Source organism: Hemiscyllium ocellatum, chromosome 21 (genome assembly GCF_020745735.1).
Source record: "Hemiscyllium ocellatum isolate sHemOce1 chromosome 21, sHemOce1.pat.X.cur, whole genome shotgun sequence".
NCBI classification, from domain to species: Eukaryota; Metazoa; Chordata; class Chondrichthyes; order Orectolobiformes; family Hemiscylliidae; genus Hemiscyllium; species Hemiscyllium ocellatum.
The window spans coordinates 26209185-26233297 of record NC_083421.1 but is presented as its reverse complement, the minus strand read 5'-3'; the positions used below and the strand labels follow the sequence as shown (position 1 = coordinate 26233297).

General features: G+C 40.9%; 1 protein-coding gene across 2 annotated transcripts in view; it reads right to left on the bottom strand.

Moving 5' to 3' along the window:
* The window catches only part of abca2 (ATP-binding cassette, sub-family A (ABC1), member 2), a 541802-nt gene that overhangs the window by 106617 nt on the left and 411072 nt on the right, over nt 1–24113 (bottom strand). Inside the window, exons 26-31 of one of the 2 annotated variants that reach the window (XM_060841298.1) lie at nt 21547–21667; nt 19714–19995; nt 9734–9949; nt 9298–9400; nt 7712–8040; nt 1347–1560 (exon numbers count right to left, since the gene is read on the bottom strand). In XM_060841298.1, the coding sequence (XP_060697281.1) occupies nt 1347–1560; nt 7712–8040; nt 9298–9400; nt 9734–9949; nt 19714–19995; nt 21547–21667 (1265 nt within the window). The remainder of the gene's footprint in view (nt 1–1346; nt 1561–7711; nt 8041–9297; nt 9401–9733; nt 9950–19713; nt 19996–21546; nt 21668–24113) is intronic. The other variant, XM_060841299.1, reaches the window with a different exon arrangement.

The window sequence follows — 24113 nt, the reverse complement described above, 5'->3', positions numbered from 1 at the left end:
CAAAAAGCAACAGAACTGAAAAGCTTGAGAGTGGTTGAGGTTTGGGATGCGCTGCCTGAAAAGGTGATGGTAACAGATTTAATAATAACTTACAAAAATAAATAGACATAAACTGAAGAATAAAAGTCTGGGACGTGGGGAAAAAAAAACAGGCAAGTGTAATTATCTGGATTCCTTTTCAATAAAGCTAATCAATGGGCCAAATGGCCTCCTTTGTCATTGTACCATGATACTGAGAAACTATTTCTTTTACTGGGGGAAGCAAGAGTGTGGAAGGGACAGACAACAGCACATTGCTGAATTATAGAAAACCGTGTGTGTATATATACACACACACACACACACACACACACACACACACACATATATATCTAACAGTGCATTGCTGTATAGAAACATACAAAATTGAAGGAAAAGTCTACTTGGCCTATCAAGCCCACTCTACCATTCAACATAACCAAGGGAGATCCTCGATATCAAGACGTAACCCTACTCAAAATTCTGGTTTAAAATCCTGGAATTCCCTCCCTCACAGCATTGTAGATCATCCTTCAGCACATAGACTGCAGCAATTCAAAAAGACAGCTCACCACCACTTTCTCAAGGCAACTAGGGACAGGCAATTAATTCTATCCAGCCTGCAATGCCCACATCCCATAACAGAATAAAAATAATTCTCCTAATATGTTTCAGCACCTTTATATACTACACCTTCCTTAAATCTTTTCAGTGATCTTGTCTCCACAGCCTTCTATGGCAGAGAATGCCATAGGTTCTCCATCTACTGAATGAAGAAATTTCTCCAAACTCAGTTCAAGATGGCTGAACTTGTTTCAAGAGACCACGACCGGTCTTGTTCTACACCTCCCAGCCAGAGGGAGCATCATCCCTGAATCCAATACTTCCAGCCCCATCAGAATTATATGCATTTCCGTTATATTCCTCTCATTCTCAACGCCAGTGAATACAGGTTCAGTCAACACAATCTCTCCTTATAGGACCGACCTGCCACCCCAAGAATCAATTTGGTGTACCTTTGCCCTTCTATGTCAAATATAAGGGTCAGTATTAGCAGCTCCTGGTCTGTGTGTACAATGATTGTCAACTTATAATACAGTAAAAGCTGACTTTGGTGGGCAGCTTTAGGTTTACGCATTCACATTCATCTGAAGGCATAAAATTGCTCAAATATATTTTATTGCGATTTTCTAGAATTGGTACCAGTTATTCAGCCTGAACAAGAAACAAGCTGAATAATTTTGTAGTCACTGAGTCCAACATGTGAACCAGTGCTCTATTGCTGCAGAGGGATAAATAGTCAGATGTAAGGCTACAACTCTACAAACCTATGAAGCCTGAAGCGATCAGAGGTGTGCAGAATGTACTCAGAAACATTGCGGCCTGTAATATCCACCAAAATATCGCCCGTCACTACTTTCTTCTGTGGGGGGTGTCCTCCAACTCCACTTGGGCAGGAGAACCCAGTACCTTGCATCGAACAGCTACATCGAACTGGCTCATGTATGGGATGCGGAGCTGATGGGGAGGATGTAAATGTTTCTGAAAACAGAAGGATGAATAAAGTTAGCATCTGTTCAAACTGTCAGCATTCAAACATTGTATTTAGGCGAGGATATGTTTTAAAAATGAAAAAAAAACTTATACTGTGCATTCACCCTCAAATGCTCGTGATAATTTAACTACACATTACACAGTGTACTGCAGAGGAATCTTTTCAGGTAAAATTAGCACTTTTTTTTCCAATTCCCTCCTCACAGGAAGTGGATGTCACTGGCTAGGCCAGGATTTAGTGCCCATCTCTAATTGCCCAGAGGACAGTTAAGAGTCATTGTTGTGGGTGCGGAGTCTCATGTCAGCCAGAACAGGTAAGGAGAGCAGATTTCCTTCCTTAAAGGACATTAGTGAACTATTTGGGTTTTTCCAGTAGTTGATGGTGATTTTGTGGTAATCACTAAACTCTTAATTCCAAATTTTTCACTGAATTCAAACTTCACTATCTGCCGTGGCAGGATTTGAACTCGGGTCCCCGGATCATTAGATGAGTTTTTGATTAATAGTCTAGCAATAATGCCACTAGGCCACTGTCCCCCCCTTATTGCCTCCTTGAGCCATTTCGAGAGATATTAAGGCAGGCATCCAAAAGTTTAGCCACTGAGATTAGTGGTAGATAGTGTCTTCAAAGACAGGAGAGAGATCAAGAGGCAAAAAGATTTAGAAAAGGAATTAGAAAGCTTGGGGACCTAAAGGGACAGTTGTCACAAGGGGCAGCAAAAGAACGCAGTGTTGCACATGCAGCCTTGCTTGGAGAGACACTTAAATCTCCATGGTTCTAGGCCTGGGGGGAGTTACAATAATCAGGAGGGGTAAAGTAGTGAAGTAACTTGAACAGAAAAATGAGAATTTTAAATTCAACGTGTTGCTTGATCAGGACAGAACACAGATCAGGTGTGTATGGATAGCTGTTGATAATAACAAACTTGAACAATCCAGAAACTAATCCCAGACAATTCTAGAAACTTTGAAAATCTGTCAAAAAATGGATGAACTGTAACAAATTGTGGACTTTCTTTTTTACATAAAATTGAGAAATAAGAACATTTAATTTTTTATATTACTATTTCAAAATTAACTATTGTATCTCTATTAATGGAACACTGCAATTCTTCAAGGATCGAATTGAGTTTAATTACTTTTATTTTCTGCACAAAACTTGTGCATATACAATTTTTATCTGGATTAGATATTAACGACTATGTGGCCTAAATAGGAAGTAACTTCAATAATGCATTTAATCTATTTGAAAGGAGCTTGGTTTTTAATCAACCTACTGAAGTTCTAAGATTTCCATTTAAGCATTCAAAAGCCTCATTTAATTCTTGGTCCCACGTTCCAGGTGAATCAACGATCAAATGAACATTATTAAGGCTGTAAAAGCTCATTTATCACAACTAATGAGCCCGATAATGAACCCCATTTAAGAGGCGGTGACTGATAATCTAAGACTGCAGTTTCATCAATCCTCTGATGTTTAACGCCCTACATACACGACAGTGACTTTCAGGTGAAGTAAGCTGGCTTAACAGTGATGGTGAGACAAAAAGACCTGGAAATTCACCCAGGCCTCTTTACTTTTTAGTAGCCCTTTTAGTTAAGGTGTCACCTGTGATTCAGTGGCTAACACTCTCACTGCTAAGGCAGAAGTCCCTACTTCAGAGACTTACATTAACAGTTAACTTGTCAACTATTCAAATTAAATAAAAACCAAAAGAACTGCGGATGCTGTCAATCAGAAAGAAAGACGGAAGTTGGTGGAAAAGTTCAGTAGGTCTGGTAACATCTGTGAAGAGAAATCAGAGTTAACGCTTCAAAACTCCAGTTCTGAGGAAGGGTCGCTCGTCCTGAAACATTAACTCTGATTTCTCACCACAGATGCTGCTGGACCTGCTGAGCTTTTCCAGCAACCTCTGTACATGCTGCTGTTGTTGAGGTTAACAACACTGCCTTCAAGACCACCTTCTGAATTATCGGCTAAGCTGAGACATTCTTTAATTACATGAACATATAAAATGGATGGCTTAATTCAAAGAAAGGGAAAATTATCATACTGGGCAATATTTATCATTCATGAATGTTGTTAAAAAATTATAAATGTTATAACAATACTGTTCGTGGAACCTTTCTGTTCACAAATGCTCTGCTACATTGTACTTATGACTTTCCTTCTTTAAAATTAAACTTGTAGATTTTTATATTAACAATATAGGATACCATGACCTGACCTGTCTATTAGAAGCATTTTCTGCACCGTCTAATGTCACCTTATTATATAAGGACTGAATGGACTCAGTTATCACAAACTGAATACAGAAAAATAGTTGGTGGGTTTGTAACAATGAGTCATTTTGTAGAACAGCTTTGTACAGGCAGGATAAATTACAGGCAAGCCATGGACTGAATCTCATCTGTCACCGTCAGGAATGAACCTGCCGTAAAACCTGCAAACTACTTCTTTTAATAAACACCTAAACGATGTCTTCTTCACCTGGTTGTGAAGGAGAGGAGCGCTTGTGAAAACTGGCATCCAAAATATTTTAGCTACAATTCAAGCATTTAGCTAGGAGTTTTTGTGGATAATTTCTTTAAAAGTTGTTCATCTCATTTCTAAAAATAAAACTCATGATCTTTGGTTTGACAATGTCACTGTAGTGTTTAGAACTTATCAGAGTGCCATCTTATTCAGAGCGGAAAGCAGGTTGTTACATGTATTTTAAACACACTGTCAAAGGAAGCTAAATGTTAGAGTACTAACCAGAAAATCAGGAACTTAATGAACTGACAAATGTGTGACTGTTTTCACTATAAAATTTTGACAGCCATAAGCAGTTTCAGGTTCAAAAGCAGCATATATGAGATGGTGACAAATCAGACTAAGGCCACGCCCTGTGACCTCCTATGTAATTGGACTAGATGCACTCTGACAAACCAAATGAAATTTTACAAATAAGTAACAAGATTTTACTTTTGATGCCAAGGTTTTTATGATGGCAAAAGTATATTCACTTGCAAGCGTGACTGTTCCTCGTACATCCTTGTCACACACAGAACTTACTGACAAAGGGGAGGTGATGGCTTGGTGGTTTTATCGTGAGATTATTAATCCAGAGACCTTAGTAATGTTCTAGGACTTGGGTTCAAATCTTGCCACTGTAGATGGAGGAATTTGAATTCAATAAATATCTGAAATTAGTAGACTAATGACGACCATAAAACCATTGTCGGAAATGCCCATCAGGTTCACAATGTCCTTATAGAGAGGAATCTGTCATCCTTACCTGGTCTAGCCTATAGAGAACTCCAGATCCACTGCAATGTGGTTGACACTTAACTGCCCTCTGGGCAATTAGGGATGGGCAATAAATGCTGACATGGCCAGTGGCACCCACATTCTGTGATTGAATTTTTAAAGATACCTGGAGTTGTGGCCATTTTAATATGAAGCAGGTATATGAGGGGACGGGAATATCAAAAGACAGCAAGGATTAAGTGGGCCCTGGACATAAAGGTAAAATGGACTTTGGTCGATTGGCAGCCTGTTTTACACCCCGCTACAGTGTTTATTTTTAATTCACTATAAGAATAGCCCTCCCCAATAACCCAGAGGACAGCTAAGTGTCAACCACATTGCTGAGAGTCTGGAGTCACATGTAGGCCAGACCTGGTAAGCATGGTAGTTTACTTCCCTGAATGACATTAGTGAACCAGATGTGTTTTCCCAACAATCGACAACAGTTTCATGGTCATCATTAGACTCTTTCTTTCAGACTTTTAAAATTGAATTCAAATTCCATCATCTGGCATGGTGGGATTTGAACCCAGATCTCCAAATCAAAACTGGATGTCCGGATTAATAGTCTAGCAAAAATACAGGGCCATCAGCTCCTTAAGTTGTGCATTTGAACACCATTTTGGCTCCAACAAATCAGAGTATGCATGACTCAAGTCGATTTATCCTGATCTCCGGAAACAATATTTATTGTATTATTATAAAAGTGACAACTATTCGATTAACTTGTATTCAATAACTGTCTCTATATTTCTTGTTGAAAAATATTGCAAGCCATTTCAGAAAGGCACAGGTGAAGAAAAGAGAGGTGCTTTAAGAAAAAGCACCAAGGAGAGAACAAATTATTTTTGGCTTGTCAGATTGGTGAAAAGAATCCAAGAGCCATATACCTGTATATATTAATCATTTAGCTTGTGAGAAACCAACTCATGCACTAGAAAAGACTGGTTCCGGTTTAGACTCCCAATATGTGAAATAAATTATCCTTACTTGATCTGATGATGATTAACATATCAATAAGTCAACCTGAATTAATCATTACACATATAACAATCACAAAATTAAAATCTATGCAGGCCCATATATAATCACCAATAATTTAATTTCAATAAGAGTACAAAAAAATGAAAGACAAATGAGGAATCAAATCTCCAAGTCAGAGATGGAGGTGAGAGGAGCAGGTTTTCAACCTACATGTTTAGGTGCTTAATAAAAACAGAAGCATTGCTTCTTAACATGGGAGCAATATGCAGGCTGTGATGTTTGATAGATGGATTAGCCAGAGAATTTGCTATTTTCCCAGGTGACAACTGAAAAAGACATAAAAGATTCTAAAGGGGTTGACAGGGTAGATGTGGGAAGGTCGTTTCCCCTTGTGGGACAGTTTCGGATCAGACAGCATAATCTCAGAATAACGGGTTGCCCAAGTAAGACAGCAATGAGGAACAATTTCTTCTCTTGAGGAATCTATTCTCTACCACAGAAGGCTGTCAAGTCTGGGTCATTTATTTGACTCAAGAATGAGGCAGACAGATTTTTAGCCAGTGAAGGAATCAAAGGTTATGGCGTAAAGTAAGGAAAGTGGAATAGAGGATTGTCAGATCAGCCATGATCTCAGTGAATGGTGGAGCAGAATTGATGGGCTGAATGGTCTACTTCTGTTGCTCTGTCTTATGGTCTAAGTACTGGCACCATGTGGTATCGGCCACCTCGTCCAGCAAGTGGTGCCGGATAACAATTGTTTTAAATAGTTCGTCCCTCAATCTTCCCTGGTCTTTGTTTGGTTTGGACATTCTAGTGGCCATGGGTGCACCACCATAAGTATCTACAGAAGAGGCACTGTTCTTAGATAATAAGGGTTATGCATAATTGTTCCGGTATTACTACATTTAGTCAGGCAAAATCACTAGGAAACCTCAGGGAGCCACTAGAGATAAATCAGCTCCTTCCAGAAGGAAAGGTAAACCCTCATGTCTCTACTCATAGACCATTTGAGCCATCAGTAGAATGGGTGCAGCCAATGTAACATCAGCATTAATTCCCTTATAACCACTACCTTTTGCAAATGATTGGTCAACAAGGATGCTTGAGCTTTACCCAAAGCCAAACTGAAGGTTTTGAGGTTATATCCAAACTAGAAACTGTAGCTCACTTTCGATTGACAAAAAATAAGTCTTGAACAAGGAGGGATTTTATTCTGTGGAATGTAATTACAATGATACTTGAGTTTATTCAGACATAGGACAACAATTGTTCCAGGCAACAAAGCCCCAGGATGACACCACATGAGTCAAATCAACTCACATGATTTCCTAGACTGGTTTTGATGATCTGAGGGAGTCACAGAGGAATTATTTAATGCTTCTGTTTTCTCTAATGCTTCCAAAGAGAGTGTTGCTGTGAGGTAAAGGAGAGAAGATGTGTTAAGCCATGATGCTCCGTCTGTTATGAATGTGGGGTAGAGGTTTAATGGATCAGCTGCTTTTTTTCTCATCACTTCATTTCTCTGTCTGCTCTTTTCTAGCACTGAGACCCCAGCCTCTCGACAGGGGCCACCAATGGACCCAGGTCCGCCAACCATCTGATCCTCAAGCTCCATCATTTCATCAGAGAAGATATGGAGATGCATGTGAGAGAATGCCAAAGGCATTCTGTTTAAAGGTACTGTTGGAAGAAGAACATTTGGTCCGTCTTTGCACTCCACTTGGAGTCTGTATTTAAGATACTGCAATAGAAAATAATTTTGGAACATTTGTAGATAGAACTTGGCAAAGATGGCTATCTTGCTGTAAATCAAGAGCAAACTCAGCACGCCCTTCCATTATTCTTTCTCGCTAAAGTACGCACCTTTCATTGTAGCTGGTGATGTTGTCAAATTCCAGGGGTATGTCCCTCCATCGTTTCCCATGTCAGGGAAATCGGATGGAGCAGGTGAGGGTGGCTGTGGGACAAAATTTGAGAGTGGGAGGCCTTGAGTGAATGAGTCCAGACACATTGAGTCAAAGTATTTCGAGGCCAACATTTTGGTCTCACTGGTGGAAAGATTGAGGGTCTGCACCAGCTGGTCTAATGTGCTGTTGTATGGAGTTTTCAGGACACAGGTAGCTCCAATCCCTGACGGTAGATAGAAGGTATTTGTCAACTGCTGTGGGCTGGCATCAGGTGATAACTTTATCCTAAGGTAAAAATAAATAGAGTATTATTCAAATAAAAATAAACTCTAATACCAACACTTGCTGCATTTTCTTCAAAATGGGTTTGCCATAATACAATTGCATTATTTCCCAAATAACCATTGCTCAATCAGAAGAAAGCACTAAACAGCTATAGAATCTGCTTCAACAATATTCATTCATCCTAATGCAACAATGAAAGGTACAGCATAAATATAAGTGTTTCCCTTTTCCTTATACACTCTGGAGAGTTTCCAGGGTACATTGAAAGGTCCAAGAGCAGCAGAAGAAACATATCCAGCTACTTTCCACCAATCTTTTCAGTTCTGCTGATCTCAACAATGTACATGCAAACATCTGAAAACACCATGACAATAATCCTCAAGATGCCATTCATAGACTTAGCAAATTGTTTACATTTTTGTAGATATTTCGAATTTAAGAAATGCAAGCTAAAAGGTTTTCAGTGAAGTGTACCTGCTTGGTTTAGTTTCTGCTAGCTCTGAACTGCTCTACTGCAGTTTCTTTCCTACATTTAATGAGGGGTAGACTCTTTTATGCATGCCACAACAGCAGAATATTAGGAATCTTCACTGCAGGAACAAATAAGTCATCACAGAATCCCTACAGTGTGGAAAAAGGCCATTTCACCCAACTCCACACCGACACTCCAAAGAGTATCCCACCCAAATCCATTCCCCTATTACTCTACATTTCCCCTGACTAATGCACCTAACCTACATATCCCTGACCAGTATGGGCAATTTAGCATGGCCAATTCACCTCATCTGCAAATCTTTGAGACTGTGGGAGGAAACCAGAGCACCCAGAGGAAACCCACACAGACACAGGGAGAACGTACAAACTCCACACAGACTGTTGCCTGAGGGTGGAATCGAACATGGGTCCCTGACTCTGTAAGGCAGCAGTGTTAACCATTGAGCCACCAAATAAAGTCATCTTTGTTCAATGTACACGGTCAGGGTTGAACAAAGCACATTGCAATGACAGATTGATATTCTAGAGCCTTAGCTGAGATCTGGGGGAAGAAAAGAACAAGTCAACACCCGACATTTCTTGCACCCTTCAGATGATTGAATACATTTCTTAATGAAGCAAAAGTCTGCAGAAAAAACATTTGGTGACTTAAATAATTTCTATTTCAGTACTGCCTGAACCACAATGCACTCTCCATTCTATGCAACATCTTGCAATGAATTAAACGATGAGTGATATTAAAGGTCCTCTCTAATCTCATACCTGTACTCATTTCTCTCTTCGTTTGCATATGGTATGAAGTTCCCACGAGGCTGTGTATAATTGTGGTACTGAGATGGGGAAAGAATCAGAGGAGGCAAGTCACCTGGAAGGGAAGTGACAAATATTCCATTGGTGAAAATCAAATTGGAATTATGCAATTCCAAAGATTAAATCTCAGCCTGACTGAAAGTTGTCATTTAAGCCATTATTAAGCTGTCAGTATATAGCATGGTTACTAACATGAGCACTATTGCTGTATGGCAGCAGTATGGTGGGTGGTGGGGGGGAAGTGAAGATGGGGAAAACAGAATATCAACAAGGGTTTGAGAACCTCCAAAAATACATATAACAGGAGTTTGGAATCTTAATTCAGCAGACTGACACTGAAAAGATTTTTTAAAAAGCATGGTTACTAATGTATTTTGAATCACAATACCTATTTCAGGTACTGAGAGTGCCACCGTCATCGCCACACACACAAAGAAGGCTGGGAGCAGGATCTGGGAGAAAAGACTCTTGGTGTTGCGTTTGGCACAGTGATAACGCTTCACTATCAGCCCGTAGAACTGGCAGAGTTTCAGCCAGGAGCCCTCCAGTTTGACACTCCCTTGACCCTCCAGGACAAAGCTCTTCAGGTCAGCTTCTGGTTCTGCTGTAGATGGCGGGAGAAAACAGAAATTAGCTTTTGGGAAGACACCCAAATACACCACTTCAGGCAACTGAAAACCTTCTCTTATACTAGCACTTCCTGTTCAAAATATTTCTTCATTCATTCATATGACATAGAATCATAGTCATAGAGATGTACAGCATGGAAACAGACCCTTTTGGTCTAACCTGTCCATGCCGACCAGATATCCCAACCCAATCTAGTCCCACCTGCCAGCACCTAGCCCGTATCCCTCCAAACCCTTCCTATTCATACACCCATCCAAATGCCTCTTAAATGTTGCAATTGTACCAGCCTCCACCACTTCCTCTGGCAGCTCATTCCATACATGTACCATCCTCTGTGTGAAAAAGTTGCCCCGTAGGTCTCTTTTATATCTTTCCCCTCTTTCCCCTCTCACCCTAAACCTATGCCCTCTAGTTCTGGACTCCCTGACCCCAGGGAAAAGACTTTGTCTATTTATCCTAACTATGCCCCTCATAATTTTGTAAACTTCAAATAAGGTCACCCCATAGCCTCTGACGTTCCTGGGAAAACAGCCCCAATATTTTGGACTATATATTCTTTATTTCATGGGTGCTTCATACTGCTAATATTTTGCATTTTGCAAGCCCCATGTTATGACTTGAACAATTGAGTATTTATGCACTTAATAGCTTTCAAGATGTAGTTAAGACCTTCCACTGCTGCCCAGGATATCGATGGTGTTACTTTCCTGAAACTGTTCATTCCTCGTTGGCAGACAGATGCTGTAACAATTCTGTGATCCCAAAGGAGTCAGATATTCTTCAGTCGTTTTCATCTGTGAACCTACACATGATTTTCTCCTCATTTAACATTCACACATCCACAGGAGGAATTTTTAACGGCTGCATGGCAATTTAAAACCAGAACTCCCACTGACTTTTCCCTTCTCATCCCAGGATTGTTAAACATAATTTCTAATTACAAAAGTGGCCCTGTTGCCACCCTGGTTGAAAGGGATCAAACCTGGGATTTATTGAATGCCCAGAGAGAAGAATAAAAGTCTTATCTTGATTGAGCAGAAGAATCAATATTTTGGGCATAAGCTCTTCATCAAGATTCCTGATGAAGGCTGTATGGCCGAAGCGTCGATTCTCCTGCGCCTCGGATGCTGCCTAACCAGCTGTGCTTTTCCAGCACCACACTCTCGACTCTGATCTCAGCATCTGCAGTCCTCACTTTCTCCACAGGACAAACATATTCTGTTGACCTACAGATGCATCAAGCACCTAGCAAGCTGTGGGTCATTCATTCGTGTGCATATAATCCTCTAAAGTTTGGCTCAATGCGCTGATGAACACAACTGACATTCAACTGCACTCCATCTAATGCCATTTATTAACAAAAGTGACCAGTGGAATGATTCAGCACATTACCTACTCCAATTCTGGGATGAGACTTCACATTCAGCTTGTGGAAACACCTCCGTGTGTCTCTCTTATTAACTGTCTGAATATAACACCGGTGAACTCCCTTTTCTCCCCATTCTTCCTTAATCACATGCTTTCACACAAGAAACTGGGGACATGCAATGAAAGCACAGCCAGCTCTCTCTCTCCAGTGCTTTTCTCAAGCTCTGACTCTCTCCAGCTTGCCAGCTTTAAAACCTGGCAGAGCCTCCACCTTTCTTCCAGCTCAACATTAATTGGGCCAAAGACATCTCACATGCCACAAACAGCAGAAACATGCTGAGCAAACTGTTTACCAGTTTGCATCCTGTCCAACCTTGGCTGAGTGGTAAACAAAACCAATTCATGCATCACAACATCCTCAAGGATGGAAGTTTTCAGGCTGAACTCCAGGAAACAGAAGTAGCTGATGCTGAAAGTGCTGGCTGCTTTGGTGAGAAAGTTTTTCTCAGACAGTGAGAGGCCCAAGTTGTCAGGGCATTAAGTTACAGTTAGCATGTCAAGCGATTGCCCCACTTTTACCTGGAGGTGTTTAATTCCTTTCTCAATAGCAGTCAGCCCTGATCATTATAATTCCTGAAATGTGTGTTGTGGGTTACCGGCACTTAAAAGGATGAAACCCTTCAATGTGGGTCCTTCAGATGCAGCGAACAAAAACATAAAGCAGCTTAAGTTGAAATCCAAAAGTTATATTAAAAAAATGCAGTTTTGAGAAAGGAAAAATTCTATTCTTGTCCTTTCTGAAAAGGGAGAGAAATAAAGAGAGATAAACAGAGAGACAAAGAGAAAGGAATGAGAGAGAGAGAACCCCCTACAACAGCAGCTAGGTGAATATTAAAGTGCTGTGACATTGCTAAACTGATTTTGTAACATTAATTATAAATCCTGTAAATTAACCTGAATTTGTTGACTAGTTAAATGCTAACATTTGTGTTACGTGATGTCATTGGTTAACGTAATCAAACAGCATTTACTTACAAATAACCTATTCACTGATATTCTGTTTGGGTTTCACCAGGGCCACTCAGAAATCACAATCTTATTTTGGGGTCAGGGACGGAGGGTGAATATCTTGCTATTAAGGCAGCATCTGACCAAGATGCACCAAAGAGTCTACTAAAATTGTAGTCGATGGGAATCAGGGGAGAACTTCCCATTGCCAGAAGTCATATTTCGCATGAAAGAAGATGGCAACGATACATAAGCAAAACAATGATGAAGGGCTTAAACTCGAAAAGTCGAATTCTCTATTCCTGAGATGCTGCCTGGCCTGCTGTGCTTTGACCAGCAACACATTTGCAGCTGTGATCTCCAGCATCTGCAGACCTCATTTTTCACTCAAAACAGTACAGATTGAAAATCTAAAATAAACACACAAAATTCTGAAGCTTCAACAGCAAGGCAACATCTGAGAGAGAAACACACTTCAAGTTTCAGGTCCATAACCATTCATAACAACTGGAAAAAGGTAGTGGTTGTGTGACACCAATCATATTGAACATAGGACATCAGTACAGAATTCATCAGGGGAAGGGCCCTAGGCCCAACCATCGTTTCAACAAATGAAATAGTCTTTCCAAGCACCTGGACAACATTCAAGCTCAGGAACGTAAGAAAGAAGAAGCTTGTGTTGATAAGATTTGCATTGCACAAATGCTAGGCAGTTACTATTTTTAACAAGAGAGTGTCTAACCATCTGCATTTGAAGATCAATGTCTCTTTAGCATTGGCGAATCCCACACCATCAAGATCCTGGGCTCACTGTTTATCAGAAACCGAACTGGAAATTTCATATATAAATACTGTCGCTACAAGAGCAGGTCAGAAGGTGTGAACTCTGCAGCAAGTATTTCACCTCTTGATTTACGAAATCCTGTCCAGCAGCTATGAGGTACGAGACAAGAGTGCAGTGGAACATTCCACAATTGTCTGGAGGAGTGCAGCTCCAACAACATTCAAGAAGCATCAGCCAGACAAAAGAATCCACTTGATTGACTCCACCTTCATTATTCACTTCCTTCACCCTGACATACACAGTGGCAATGTATACCATTTACACCTCCAATACATCAATTCATCACAGTCTCATCAACAGCATGTTCCAAATCTGCAGTTCTATTGCTTAGTGGAAGTTAGCAATCACACAACACCTGACGAAGAAGCAGCGTTCCGAAAGCTAGTGCCTCCAAATAAACCTATTGGACTACAACCTGGTGTTGTGCGATTTCTAACTTTGTCCACCCCAGTCCAACACCGGCACCTCCACATCATTAGTACAAGTAAGGCGTTGGGTCCAATGGAGCATGACCAACCTGCAGGGTCCCCTCCAAGACATGCATTATTTCAATTTTAGAATGAAAGAATTGTCATTCCGTCATCCTGGAATTCTCTCCCTAACAGTAATGTGGGTGTACCAACACCAGAGGACTGCAGCAGTTCAAGACAATTCACCATCACTTTCTCGAGCACAATTAGGCATCCTCACTGATGTCCATATGCCAAGGGTATATCAAAATTAGTGAATGCTTTCATTGTCTACCTTCTTATTTGATATTTAGGAAGAATTCACTCACATAGTACATTATACATTTCCTAAAAGGGAATCAGTGGACCAATATTGCATCTGAGAAACTAAAAGATAGTTCATCAAGACAAGTTTAGCTAAACAGTACAGTCAAACCCAATTGAATAAATATTTGATTTAAAAAAAATGTTCAAGAAAATTAACTCTCTGTTCACAGTCTCTTTCTTACTTAATCCAATGGTCGATGACTCATCGAAGTGAATAAGGGTTGTGGTGAGGCTGTGACAATGTAATTGTGCCTACAACACAACATCATTGGTTTTAATAGAAGGTTATTGACCTGGAACATTAACTCTGCTGTATGTTCCTTCGATGCTGCCTCTGATCAGTTCCATCACTTTCTGTTGTAAATTCAAATGTCCAGTGGCCATGGTATTTTGCTTTTGTATATAGGTTGCGGCTACTTAAATGAATTGACAAAGTGTAGATATAAGTGTTCATAACTTCACTAAAATCTTTTCAGAACACAAAACACTTTTCACAGGTGTTACTGTCTAGACATAGAATGAGACAAAAGACAGAATTCTCCTGACCGCTTGGTGGCATGTCGATTGGAAAACTGCTGGGGGTGGGGGGCAAGAAATAGCACTAGGAAGGCCTTCCAAAGTACTCTCAACACTGGGAACATCTCCCAGAAATGGCCAGAAAAGCAATTCAACAGCCAGAATCTCAGAAGTGGAACACCAATTAACGAAACAGAGTGCCATTTAGGGGCCATTTTCTGACTTTGGTCACATTTTGTTGATGACGGAACAAGAGCAGGCTGTTGGCATAATAGAAATGGCTTCTCCATCGTGGTCTTGGTGGGAGTGCTCAGGGGACAGAGGATCCAGGCCCCTAAGGATTTAGCCACGGGCATCAAAGATCACGTCAATGACGCAACTATCTATGGAGAGGGGACTCCTCTCACAGTCATACAGCATGGAAACAGACCCTTCTGAAGGGTTTTTGGCCTTTCTCCCGCTAAAATAATAGTTTATTATCCCATTCTGAGGGTGCCTCCTGATCGTGTGTGTGGCATCGAGAGTCCAGCCAGTGTCATTAATTGGCTGCTTAGCACGGGAGGAGGTGGTGGCCAATTTGGAGTCCATCTCTGGTACATTATCACTGGACTGTTAATCCAGGGACCCAGGTATTGTTCTGGGGACCCAGGTTCATATCCTGCCATGGTTGATGGTGGAATTTTAATTCCAGGTTTTAAAATAAAAAATAAGGGTCTAATGATTATTACGAATCCATTGTCAATTGGCAGGAAAAACCCATCTGGCTCACTAATCCCCTTTAGGGAGGGAAGCTCCCTGGTCTGGTCTACATGTGACTCCAGACTCATAGCAATGTGGTTGACTCTTAAATGCCCTCTGGGCAACTCAGGACGGGCAAAAAAATGCTGGCCTAGCCAATGATGCCCTCATCCCATGAGTGATTTTCTTTAAACAAAATAGTACCAAGGGGCATTCCACTTCCAGCAACTACAGGCTTGGAAACCCCAGTTTGGTTCCCGCATGGAGTCCATGATAAAATGCGGCTCAAAATCTTTCACCTCATCAGATTCTTGAACATTTCACAAGTCAATGTGACAAGAACTTTGGTTTACATGTGAAACTAGCTTCTTCTGGTAATAAATGCTAAAAGCATGGTTATGTTTATATTGAACCATGTTTCAGCAACATAGAAACCCTGTGCTGGGAACTCTTGTCTCAGAAGAAATGTTATACAAGATTAAAATAAAAGCAAAACACTGTGGATGCTGGAAATCTGAAACAAACTCAGAAAGCTGGAGAAATTCAGCAGGTCTGGCAGCATCTGCAGAGACAGAAACACAGTTAATATTTTGAGTCTGACATTACTTTTCTTCAGAACTGAAAGGCATTGGAAAATACTTCCTTTTCCTAGTATTTTTGATAGAGGCAGAAGCAAGAAGGCAGATGGTCAAGAGACCAATGCAAAGATAAAGGGGTTGTTAATGGTGGAGGAAAAAATAAACAAAATGTAAAATGGATGTAAATTAATGTGAAAGGGAGAGAGTCCTTCTCTCAGATAAATAGTAGAGATCTGAAATAAAAACAGAAAGCGCTGAAGAAACTCACCAACTCTGACAGCACAGTGGAGAGAGAAGCAGAAGTAATATTTTCAATTTGGTATTAAGCTTCTTCAGAGCTTCTCTCTTCTGTCGCTTGTTAATAAGAAATAATTGCAATGCTGTGAGGGCCCAAAAGTTCCTAGTGGAGAGCGTTTAGTTTGGGGCATCACAGGCATTTTGAGAAAGTTTTGTATTGCACTGTAATATTTCATGATGAAACAAATGACATAAACACACTTTCAGTTATCCAGAACTGTGCGTGCACAAATTCCACTTTCAATCCAATGTTCACAACTCGTCAAACATTATAACAACAGTTAAAATATAAGAAGCAGAATCGTTCAGCGAATAAAAGTGACAAAAATCATTATTCATTTATCAGCTTTGCCTCCATGCTTCCTTAAACCATAGACTGCTTCTTAAATCCCTGATTCTTCCTTGAAAAAGGTCAACATGCTGGGAATCTATCCGGAGCTCATAGCTGAACGTGACTATTGATCAATCCTCGTACTTTTACAGCTTCAAAATTCTGTACGAATGCCAATGAATGTCCACTCCTTTTACTGCTGAAATTCTTTGATTTGAGTTTGTTGATTCAAACATTACCTTCACTGGCTTTCAAAGGCCTTCGCAACGTCCATGGTCTCAGAACTTCTCCAGAATTCTGCAGTTTGTATCTAATCGCACCACACTAAGTTCTGCCTACCGATCACTCCCTTCCTCAGAAATCTGCATTGGCTTTTCGGCTCTGAACCATGTTGGTTTAGAAACATGGTTGCATTACCATTGTGAGATTACCCCTTTAATGAAACACAGTAGTGAGTTTACACCCAACTCCGTGTTGACACAATGCTGATTGAGAAAATTTCCTTCCTAAATGCTATCAGTCTCAACATTTACTAATGACTCATTTAAAATGCTTAAATGTCATCACCTGAAGGGAATCAGAATAAAAATACATTTCTGCAGCCAAAACAGAAAAGGTAATGAAACTGGAATGGTAAAATCAGTGTTCCACTTGCTGGAAATTTTGTGCTGTCAATCTCCACAGAATGGGCTTTTATAAACATAATGAGGCAATAATTACACAGTGTAACATTTTGCATGCAGATGCCAACTCTGATGCAGAGCACTGCCAAGAATAGAAAGCCAACAGGCCACACAGTATAATGGATTTCTGAATTGAACAGAAGGCTATCCTCCAGTGTAGGCACTGGTTTTATTGGAAAAAAAGCACTTCAATATAATTGAAGCCAATTTTAACTGTGACCACTTCATTACATTTCACTACTGTATCACTTATTCCATTCATATGTGAGGTGCAGGAAATGAGTAAAATTGTAGGAAAGGTCCCCAAAATTTAGTTGTACTGTTGTTGGTGTTAACAAGGAGAGTGGGCTCATTTAGCAAGTTGTCCCACGCCAGGCTGCCCAAAGGTTATTCTGAGTGGTTCACCGACAGACTCTGATGAAAATATTGGCCATTTCTGACAGGTTACGGATGAGGAAACATCCAAAACAATTAGATAGGATATCTGCTTGAAGATGAAGAGAGATTGCTGGGCCAAGGGAATACAGCAGTGGAGTGTGGCTAATTGGTTGGTTCTGTCACGGGGTTGGAACAGGCACAATGACCTCCTTCTGTGCTGTCAGATTATGTAAAGCAGAACTGCAAAATAACTCAAAAGGCAGCAAATTAGCCTCCATCCTCACCACGCAGGAGACTGTAATATTGACAGCAGTACTATTATTCAGCAGTCTCTTCTAGAACTAGGTGGCAGTTTTTTCAATAAGGAACAGAAGATTTTTTTTTCCCTCATAAGAGTGTGCAAGTATGGAACTCTCTAATCTGCAAGGCGATGAAGGTGGGTTCATTGAAAGTTTTTAAGGGAGAGATGGATAGCTTCTTGCTAGGTATGGGAAATAAAGGTTATCGGGGTCATGGGAACTGGAATTGGAATCATAAACTCATCAGTCACGATCATATTAAATGGCAGAGCAAGCTATTCGTAATGCATCAGTTAGACATAGGGCAGTCACATCGAACCTCAGAGGATTCCGGAAGCTATTTTGTGCATAGTATTGATCACCCTATTTGAGGCCAGCTGCAATAACTTTGGAGGCAGTTCAGAAAAGGTTGGCCAAATAAATATCTGGAATGGGTAGGTTGCCTTATGAGGGAAGACTGGCCAGCTGGACTTGTATCCACTGGAGTTTGGAAAAGTCAGAGTCGACTTTAGTAAAAGGTGACTTGATTGAAACATAAGGCGGTGGCACGGTGGCTCAGCGATTAGCACTGCTGCCTCACAGCGCCAGGGACCCAGGTTCGATTCCTGCCTTGGGCCTGTGTGGAGTTTGCATATTCTCCCTGTGTTTGTGTGGGTTTCCTCAGGGTGCTCTGGTTTCCTCCCACAATGCACAAATGTGCAGGTCAGGCGAATTGGCCATGCTAAATTGCCCATAGTTTAGGTCCATTAGTCAGGGGTAAATGTCGGGGAAATGGGTCTGGTGGGTTACTCTTTGGAGGGTCAGTGTGGACTTGCTGGGCCGAGAGGCCTGTTTCCACACTGTAGGGAATCTAAACTAATCATAAGACGCTAAAGGATCCTGATATGGAGGATAGATATGGAGGGGACGATTCCGCTTATGGGAGAACCTAGAACAAGGGACTACTGTTTAAAAATCAGGCATCATCCACTTAACACCGAGGCGAGGCAAAACGTCTTCTCAGAGCGTCTTTTGTCTTTGGAACTACCTTGTGTACAGGTGTGGAAGCTGAGCCCTTGAATATTTTTATGGCTGCAGTAGATAGATTCTTGTGATGTATAGGAGTGAAAGGTTATCAGGGTAGGCAGGAATATGGATTTGAGGTTACACTCAGATCAGTCATGAACTTATTGAATAGTGCAATCTAAGGGGCTGAATGGCCTTCTCCTGATTTATACGTTTGTATGACCGCCAACTAAAAAATACATTAACCTGCAAAATCCATATGGAAATATGAGGCAACCAACATCAATGGCATGAGATTCTGAATCTATCCACATTTTGTTTCCTGGGTGATTCAACATAATATCTTTCCATAGCAAAGGTCTGTGAGCTTGTTCTTCTTCAACTCTTTGACAGGGGAATTTTTTTTTTAAAAAAATGAATTACTCCCAACTCCTCTGAGGGTTACATTTTCCCTAAGCCAAAAATAGTGCATTCAAATGTATGCAAATGCATTTATGGGTTAAAATGATATGCTCAATCCTTCACTGCCAGCATGTTAACCTTTTATTTATCCCCAGAATATGGGATTGCTGTTGTCCATTCCTCGAGCTGATGGTGATGCCAAAGAGCTGGGTACACTATCTAACTGGAGCCATTTCATGCACTGGCCACTCTGAGCAATGGACCATTTGGTAGAGGTACTCTTCACAATCAGAAAACCAAAAATGGATTAAGTTCACCAATCATGTGGCCCTGATTTCAACAATTCTACAAAAAAATATGGTGCACTGTAATCAGAAATGAAACAATGAAACAGTTAACTATTCAATCCATACGGTGAACTACGCACACTGATGCCCCTTCTCCCCCTCGACCAATTCCTACCTCTTTAAATATAGAAAACATGGTTCTGGTCTCAACGTTGGCTTTTGCCATACCTTGTAAACTGAGGTTGTCTGCATCATTCAGGTTATCAAACAGCGGCGCGTAGTCTCCGTAGAATTCGGAATAACCACCCATTTCATCACCTCGGACAGAACCAACAGAAGAGGAGGAGTGCACAGAGGACTGAGATTGGCTTAGCCTTGCACAGGTGACCAAATTGCTCATGTTCACTTTCAGATTGTTTGTACCTTCTTGTGGATGGGTGTCTTTGAGGCGACCATTTTTATTCTCCGTATGTGGTGTCTGCAAGACTTCTTTCCCTGAATCTTTGTCATCTTCAAGAAACAAAGAGAAACCTTGTATTTTTTGAGACAAATATTTTCACTTGATATGTAGCTTTATTATGATTTAATCTTGTTTTCGTGACTTATTGCCATTTTTTGAGGGGGTGGTGTGCAAGAGGGGATCAACTATTCTTGGGTCATAGTGACACAAGGTCACAATTGCGCTCATTAAGGCCTCTCAAACAGTGGTAAGGGGAGTGGCCAGGTAACAACTTTTAAAGTGAGGGATAAATGTACCAAACACAAAGAAAATGATCCCTGTTTCTCTTCACAATTTTTGTGTGCGCTAGTAAGGACACATGCAACCTTTCATCTGAAAGACAGTGCTGCTCACAACGTAGCATTCCCTATTATTGAACTCCCAGCTTAGATTCTGCGCCTATGTCTCTGGTGTGGACTTAGCACTTGCAACCTTCAAACCTAGAGTTATGTGTGGTACAACAGTCAAGTCTCAGAACAAATAATTCATTCCTCTGATACCCAACTCCAATGAGTTTCTGTACATTTTATGCAGAATTATGTTGACTTTTAATCATCTTAAAGGGTATATAAAGGAAGGCATATGGGCACAGTGACTAGACTGTCAGTGTCAGGGAAATGGTTCGAATCTAATATTGGGTGACCTTTTGAGTGGAGTTTGCAAATTCTCCCTGTGTCTGTGTGGGTTTCCACTGGTGCTCTAGTTTCCTCCCACAGTCTAAAGACATGCAGGTTGGGTGGATTGGCCATGCTAAATTGCCCTGTAGTGTCCAAGGATGTGCAGGTTAGGTAGATTAGCCATGGGGAGTGTGGGGTTATGGGATTGGGGGTTCAGGTCTGGGTAGGATGCTCTTTGGAGACTCAGTGCAAACTCAGTGTAGGGATTCTATGATAATCTCACCCAAAAGGAATCCTAGGGCAATATTCAAAAGAGTACCTTACCTCTCCAAAAAACTTTTTGACTTCTCTGAAGAACTTGGGCATGTTTAGACCTTCCCCTGCTAGGTCTAAAATATACACGTGTTTTAGACTTCCCGCTCTCAAATATTAGAACTGAATTGACTGAATGCAGCTGCACTTTTAACACATGCAGCTGCCAATGAACCATGGATGTGAAAAACATAACCTACTCCTGTTTCCTCCTTCTCCTTGCAAAAATGGCAGGGGCATTTCTGGGACGGGTCACTTAGACTGGGGACTCTCAGAGCATTTTCTCTCTGTCTGGCAAAACCTCAGGCTAACTGCGAACAAGTTAACACCGATGTCACCATCATCAAGATGATGGAGGCAAGGAGAAAGTATACAGGATTAAAACAAAATTAAAGCTGGTCTTATATATGGTCAAGGCAGGACTGCCCCCTGCATAGCACCTTGGAACATTTTTCTTAAGGGAAGATGATCGATAAGTGGAAGTGGTTCTTGTAGATTCAATTTGGAAGTCATCTGGCTACTTGCAATTATTTTTGCTTCAACGTGTGCCATGCAACTGTTATTACCAGAAAGAGATTAAATGTAATACATCAATCAATGAAAAATGTTTCACATTTGTTCTTTCATATTTACCTATGTCACTGTTCTCCAATGACTGGTCTTCTTCAGAAACCTTCAGAAACACCTCCTCCAGCGTGGTGTCCATCAAACCAAAACTAGTCAAATTCAGTTCCTCCAGGTTCAGATCCAGGGCCTAACAAGGTAAACCATCATTTCAATTTTAGTCAGCCATCTTGTTCTAAAATAATAGTGCTGCTGAGATACAAGAGGTAACATCCCATACAGGTCCAGAGAAGTCCACTGTATCAGAATATTTAAACAAGATATCATCAGTGTATGGCTGACCTCATCTCTTCAACATGATGTGCTACTGGAGCACATCAATGAACAAAATGGAAGGAACACAAGGCAATTATATTAGTTCTGTTAGATTTGCCCTCCAGCCTATTGATCTTTGATTTAGTATGTGACCACTTTATATCTTGTTCAACTGATGTTCTTAGGTGACTCAAGTTTGTACTGATAAAAATTAGATTCAAGTTCCAACAGATGGAGAAGTCCAGAATGACACATGAGTTTAGTATTACTGCAACAGATCACAGAGACACTACAGTGCATGGCAGCAAACAGAGTCTATTTGAACAGTACATTGCAATATCCATTGAGCAGTGACCACAGCTAACAGTCTATTTAAATAGTGACCTGTAGCCAACATCAAGTCCAAATGGGTGTTATATTACTAGATTTGTATTGCCATATCTTAGATGACTGAGATATTTTGAAGTTAAAATTCTGCCATGGCTGTGGAAAATTTTAAATTCAATTGATTTAAGATGTTTGGAATTTTTTAAAAAAAATGTCAGCAGTCATGGCCATGAGTCTACCAAACTGTTGTAAAAACTCATCTTTTTAAAAAAAATTCATTTGTGGGATGTGGCCATCATGGGCTGGCCAGCATTTATTGTCCATCCCTACTTGCCATTGAGAAGGTGGGGGTAAGCTGCCTTCTTGAGCAACTGCAATCCATCTGCTGTAGGCTTACAACAATGTCATTAGGGAGGGAATTCCAGATTTTGACCCAGCAACAGTGCAAGAATGGCAATATATTTCTAAATCAGGATGGTGAATGGCTTGGAGGGAAATCTGAAGGTGATGATGATCCCATGTATTTGTTGCCTTCATCTTTCTAGATGGAAGTGGTGGTGGGTTTGGAAGGTGCTTTGAGGTGAATTTCTGCACTGTACCTTGTAGACAGTACACATATATAGGTAACAATCCTTTAGAGAAGGGTATCTGCTGTCCTCACCATGATGTAGTTTATTGTAGGAAAAGAAGAACACAGAAGGTTTGCATTGCAGCCAAACAGGGCATTCGTGAGACCACAGAGAGTCATACAGTACGGAAACAGACTCTTTGGTCCAACCAGTCTATGCTGAACGTAATCCGAAACTGAGATATTCCTACCTACTTGCTCCTGGCCCATATCCCTCCAACATTCGGGGCACTGTGTACAGTTTTGGTCCTATTTGAAAAAAAAGGCTAAATTGTTTTGGAAACAAAAGATGAGTCATTCCTGGGACAAAGGGCTTAGGTTATACGGAAAATTAAAAATATCCTCTTAGGAGATTGAGAGGTGATCTTATTGGAACATATCAAAATTTTGATTGGGTGGAATCCAAAAAATGTCGAAGAGACTGTAACTAGGAACAACCGTTTTATATAAAAGGTTTCCCTTTTAATCCAGAGATGAAGAGGATTATTGTTTCTCTGAGTGTCACTGTTTCTTGTCCCCAGAAGATAAAGGAGGCTGGATCTTTAGGTTGAATCAAGGCCGGTTTGGACAGATGGTTGATAGACCAAGGGAGCTAAGGATTACGGCATACAGAGAGCTGAGATCACAGCCACATGTATTATTATTTTGTTGAATGATGGAGTTGGTCAAAGAGCTGAAGAGCTATTACCGCACCAATGTTCCTCTGACTCTAAACTCTTAGCAGTGTTTGTTGTGGTTCTGTTTGCTGAGCTGGGAATTTGTGTTGCAGACATTTCATCCCCTGTCTAGGTGACATCCTCAGTGCTTGGGAGCTTCCTGTGAAGCGCTTCTGCATTGTTTCCTCTGGCATTTATAGTGGTTTGTCTCTGCTGCTTCCAGTTGTCAGTTCCAGCTGTCTGCTGCAGTGGCCGTTATATTGGGTCCAGGTCGATGTGCTTGTTGATAGAATAAAAACACAGAAATAGAAAACACACACCGGATCATCAATGCCACACTCACAGGAATCCGATTCACTAGAGAGGAAGAAAAGGACAACCAGCTCCCATTCCTAGACGTAATGGTACAGAGAACACCGAACAGAGAATTCACCACAAAGGTATACAGGAAAGCCACACACACAGAGACCAAGTCCTGAACTATGAAAGCAACCACCCCAACACACACAAAAGTTGCATCAAGACACTGGTCAAAAGGGCCACAACACACTGCAGCACAACTGAACTGCAAAGAGGAAGAAGAACACCTAAACAATGTATTCGCCAAAAACAGATACCTACGTAATTTCATCAACAGATGCCTAAGGGAAAGACAACAGAACGAGGACATGCCACAACCCAAAGGACTAGCCACACTACCATACATCAAG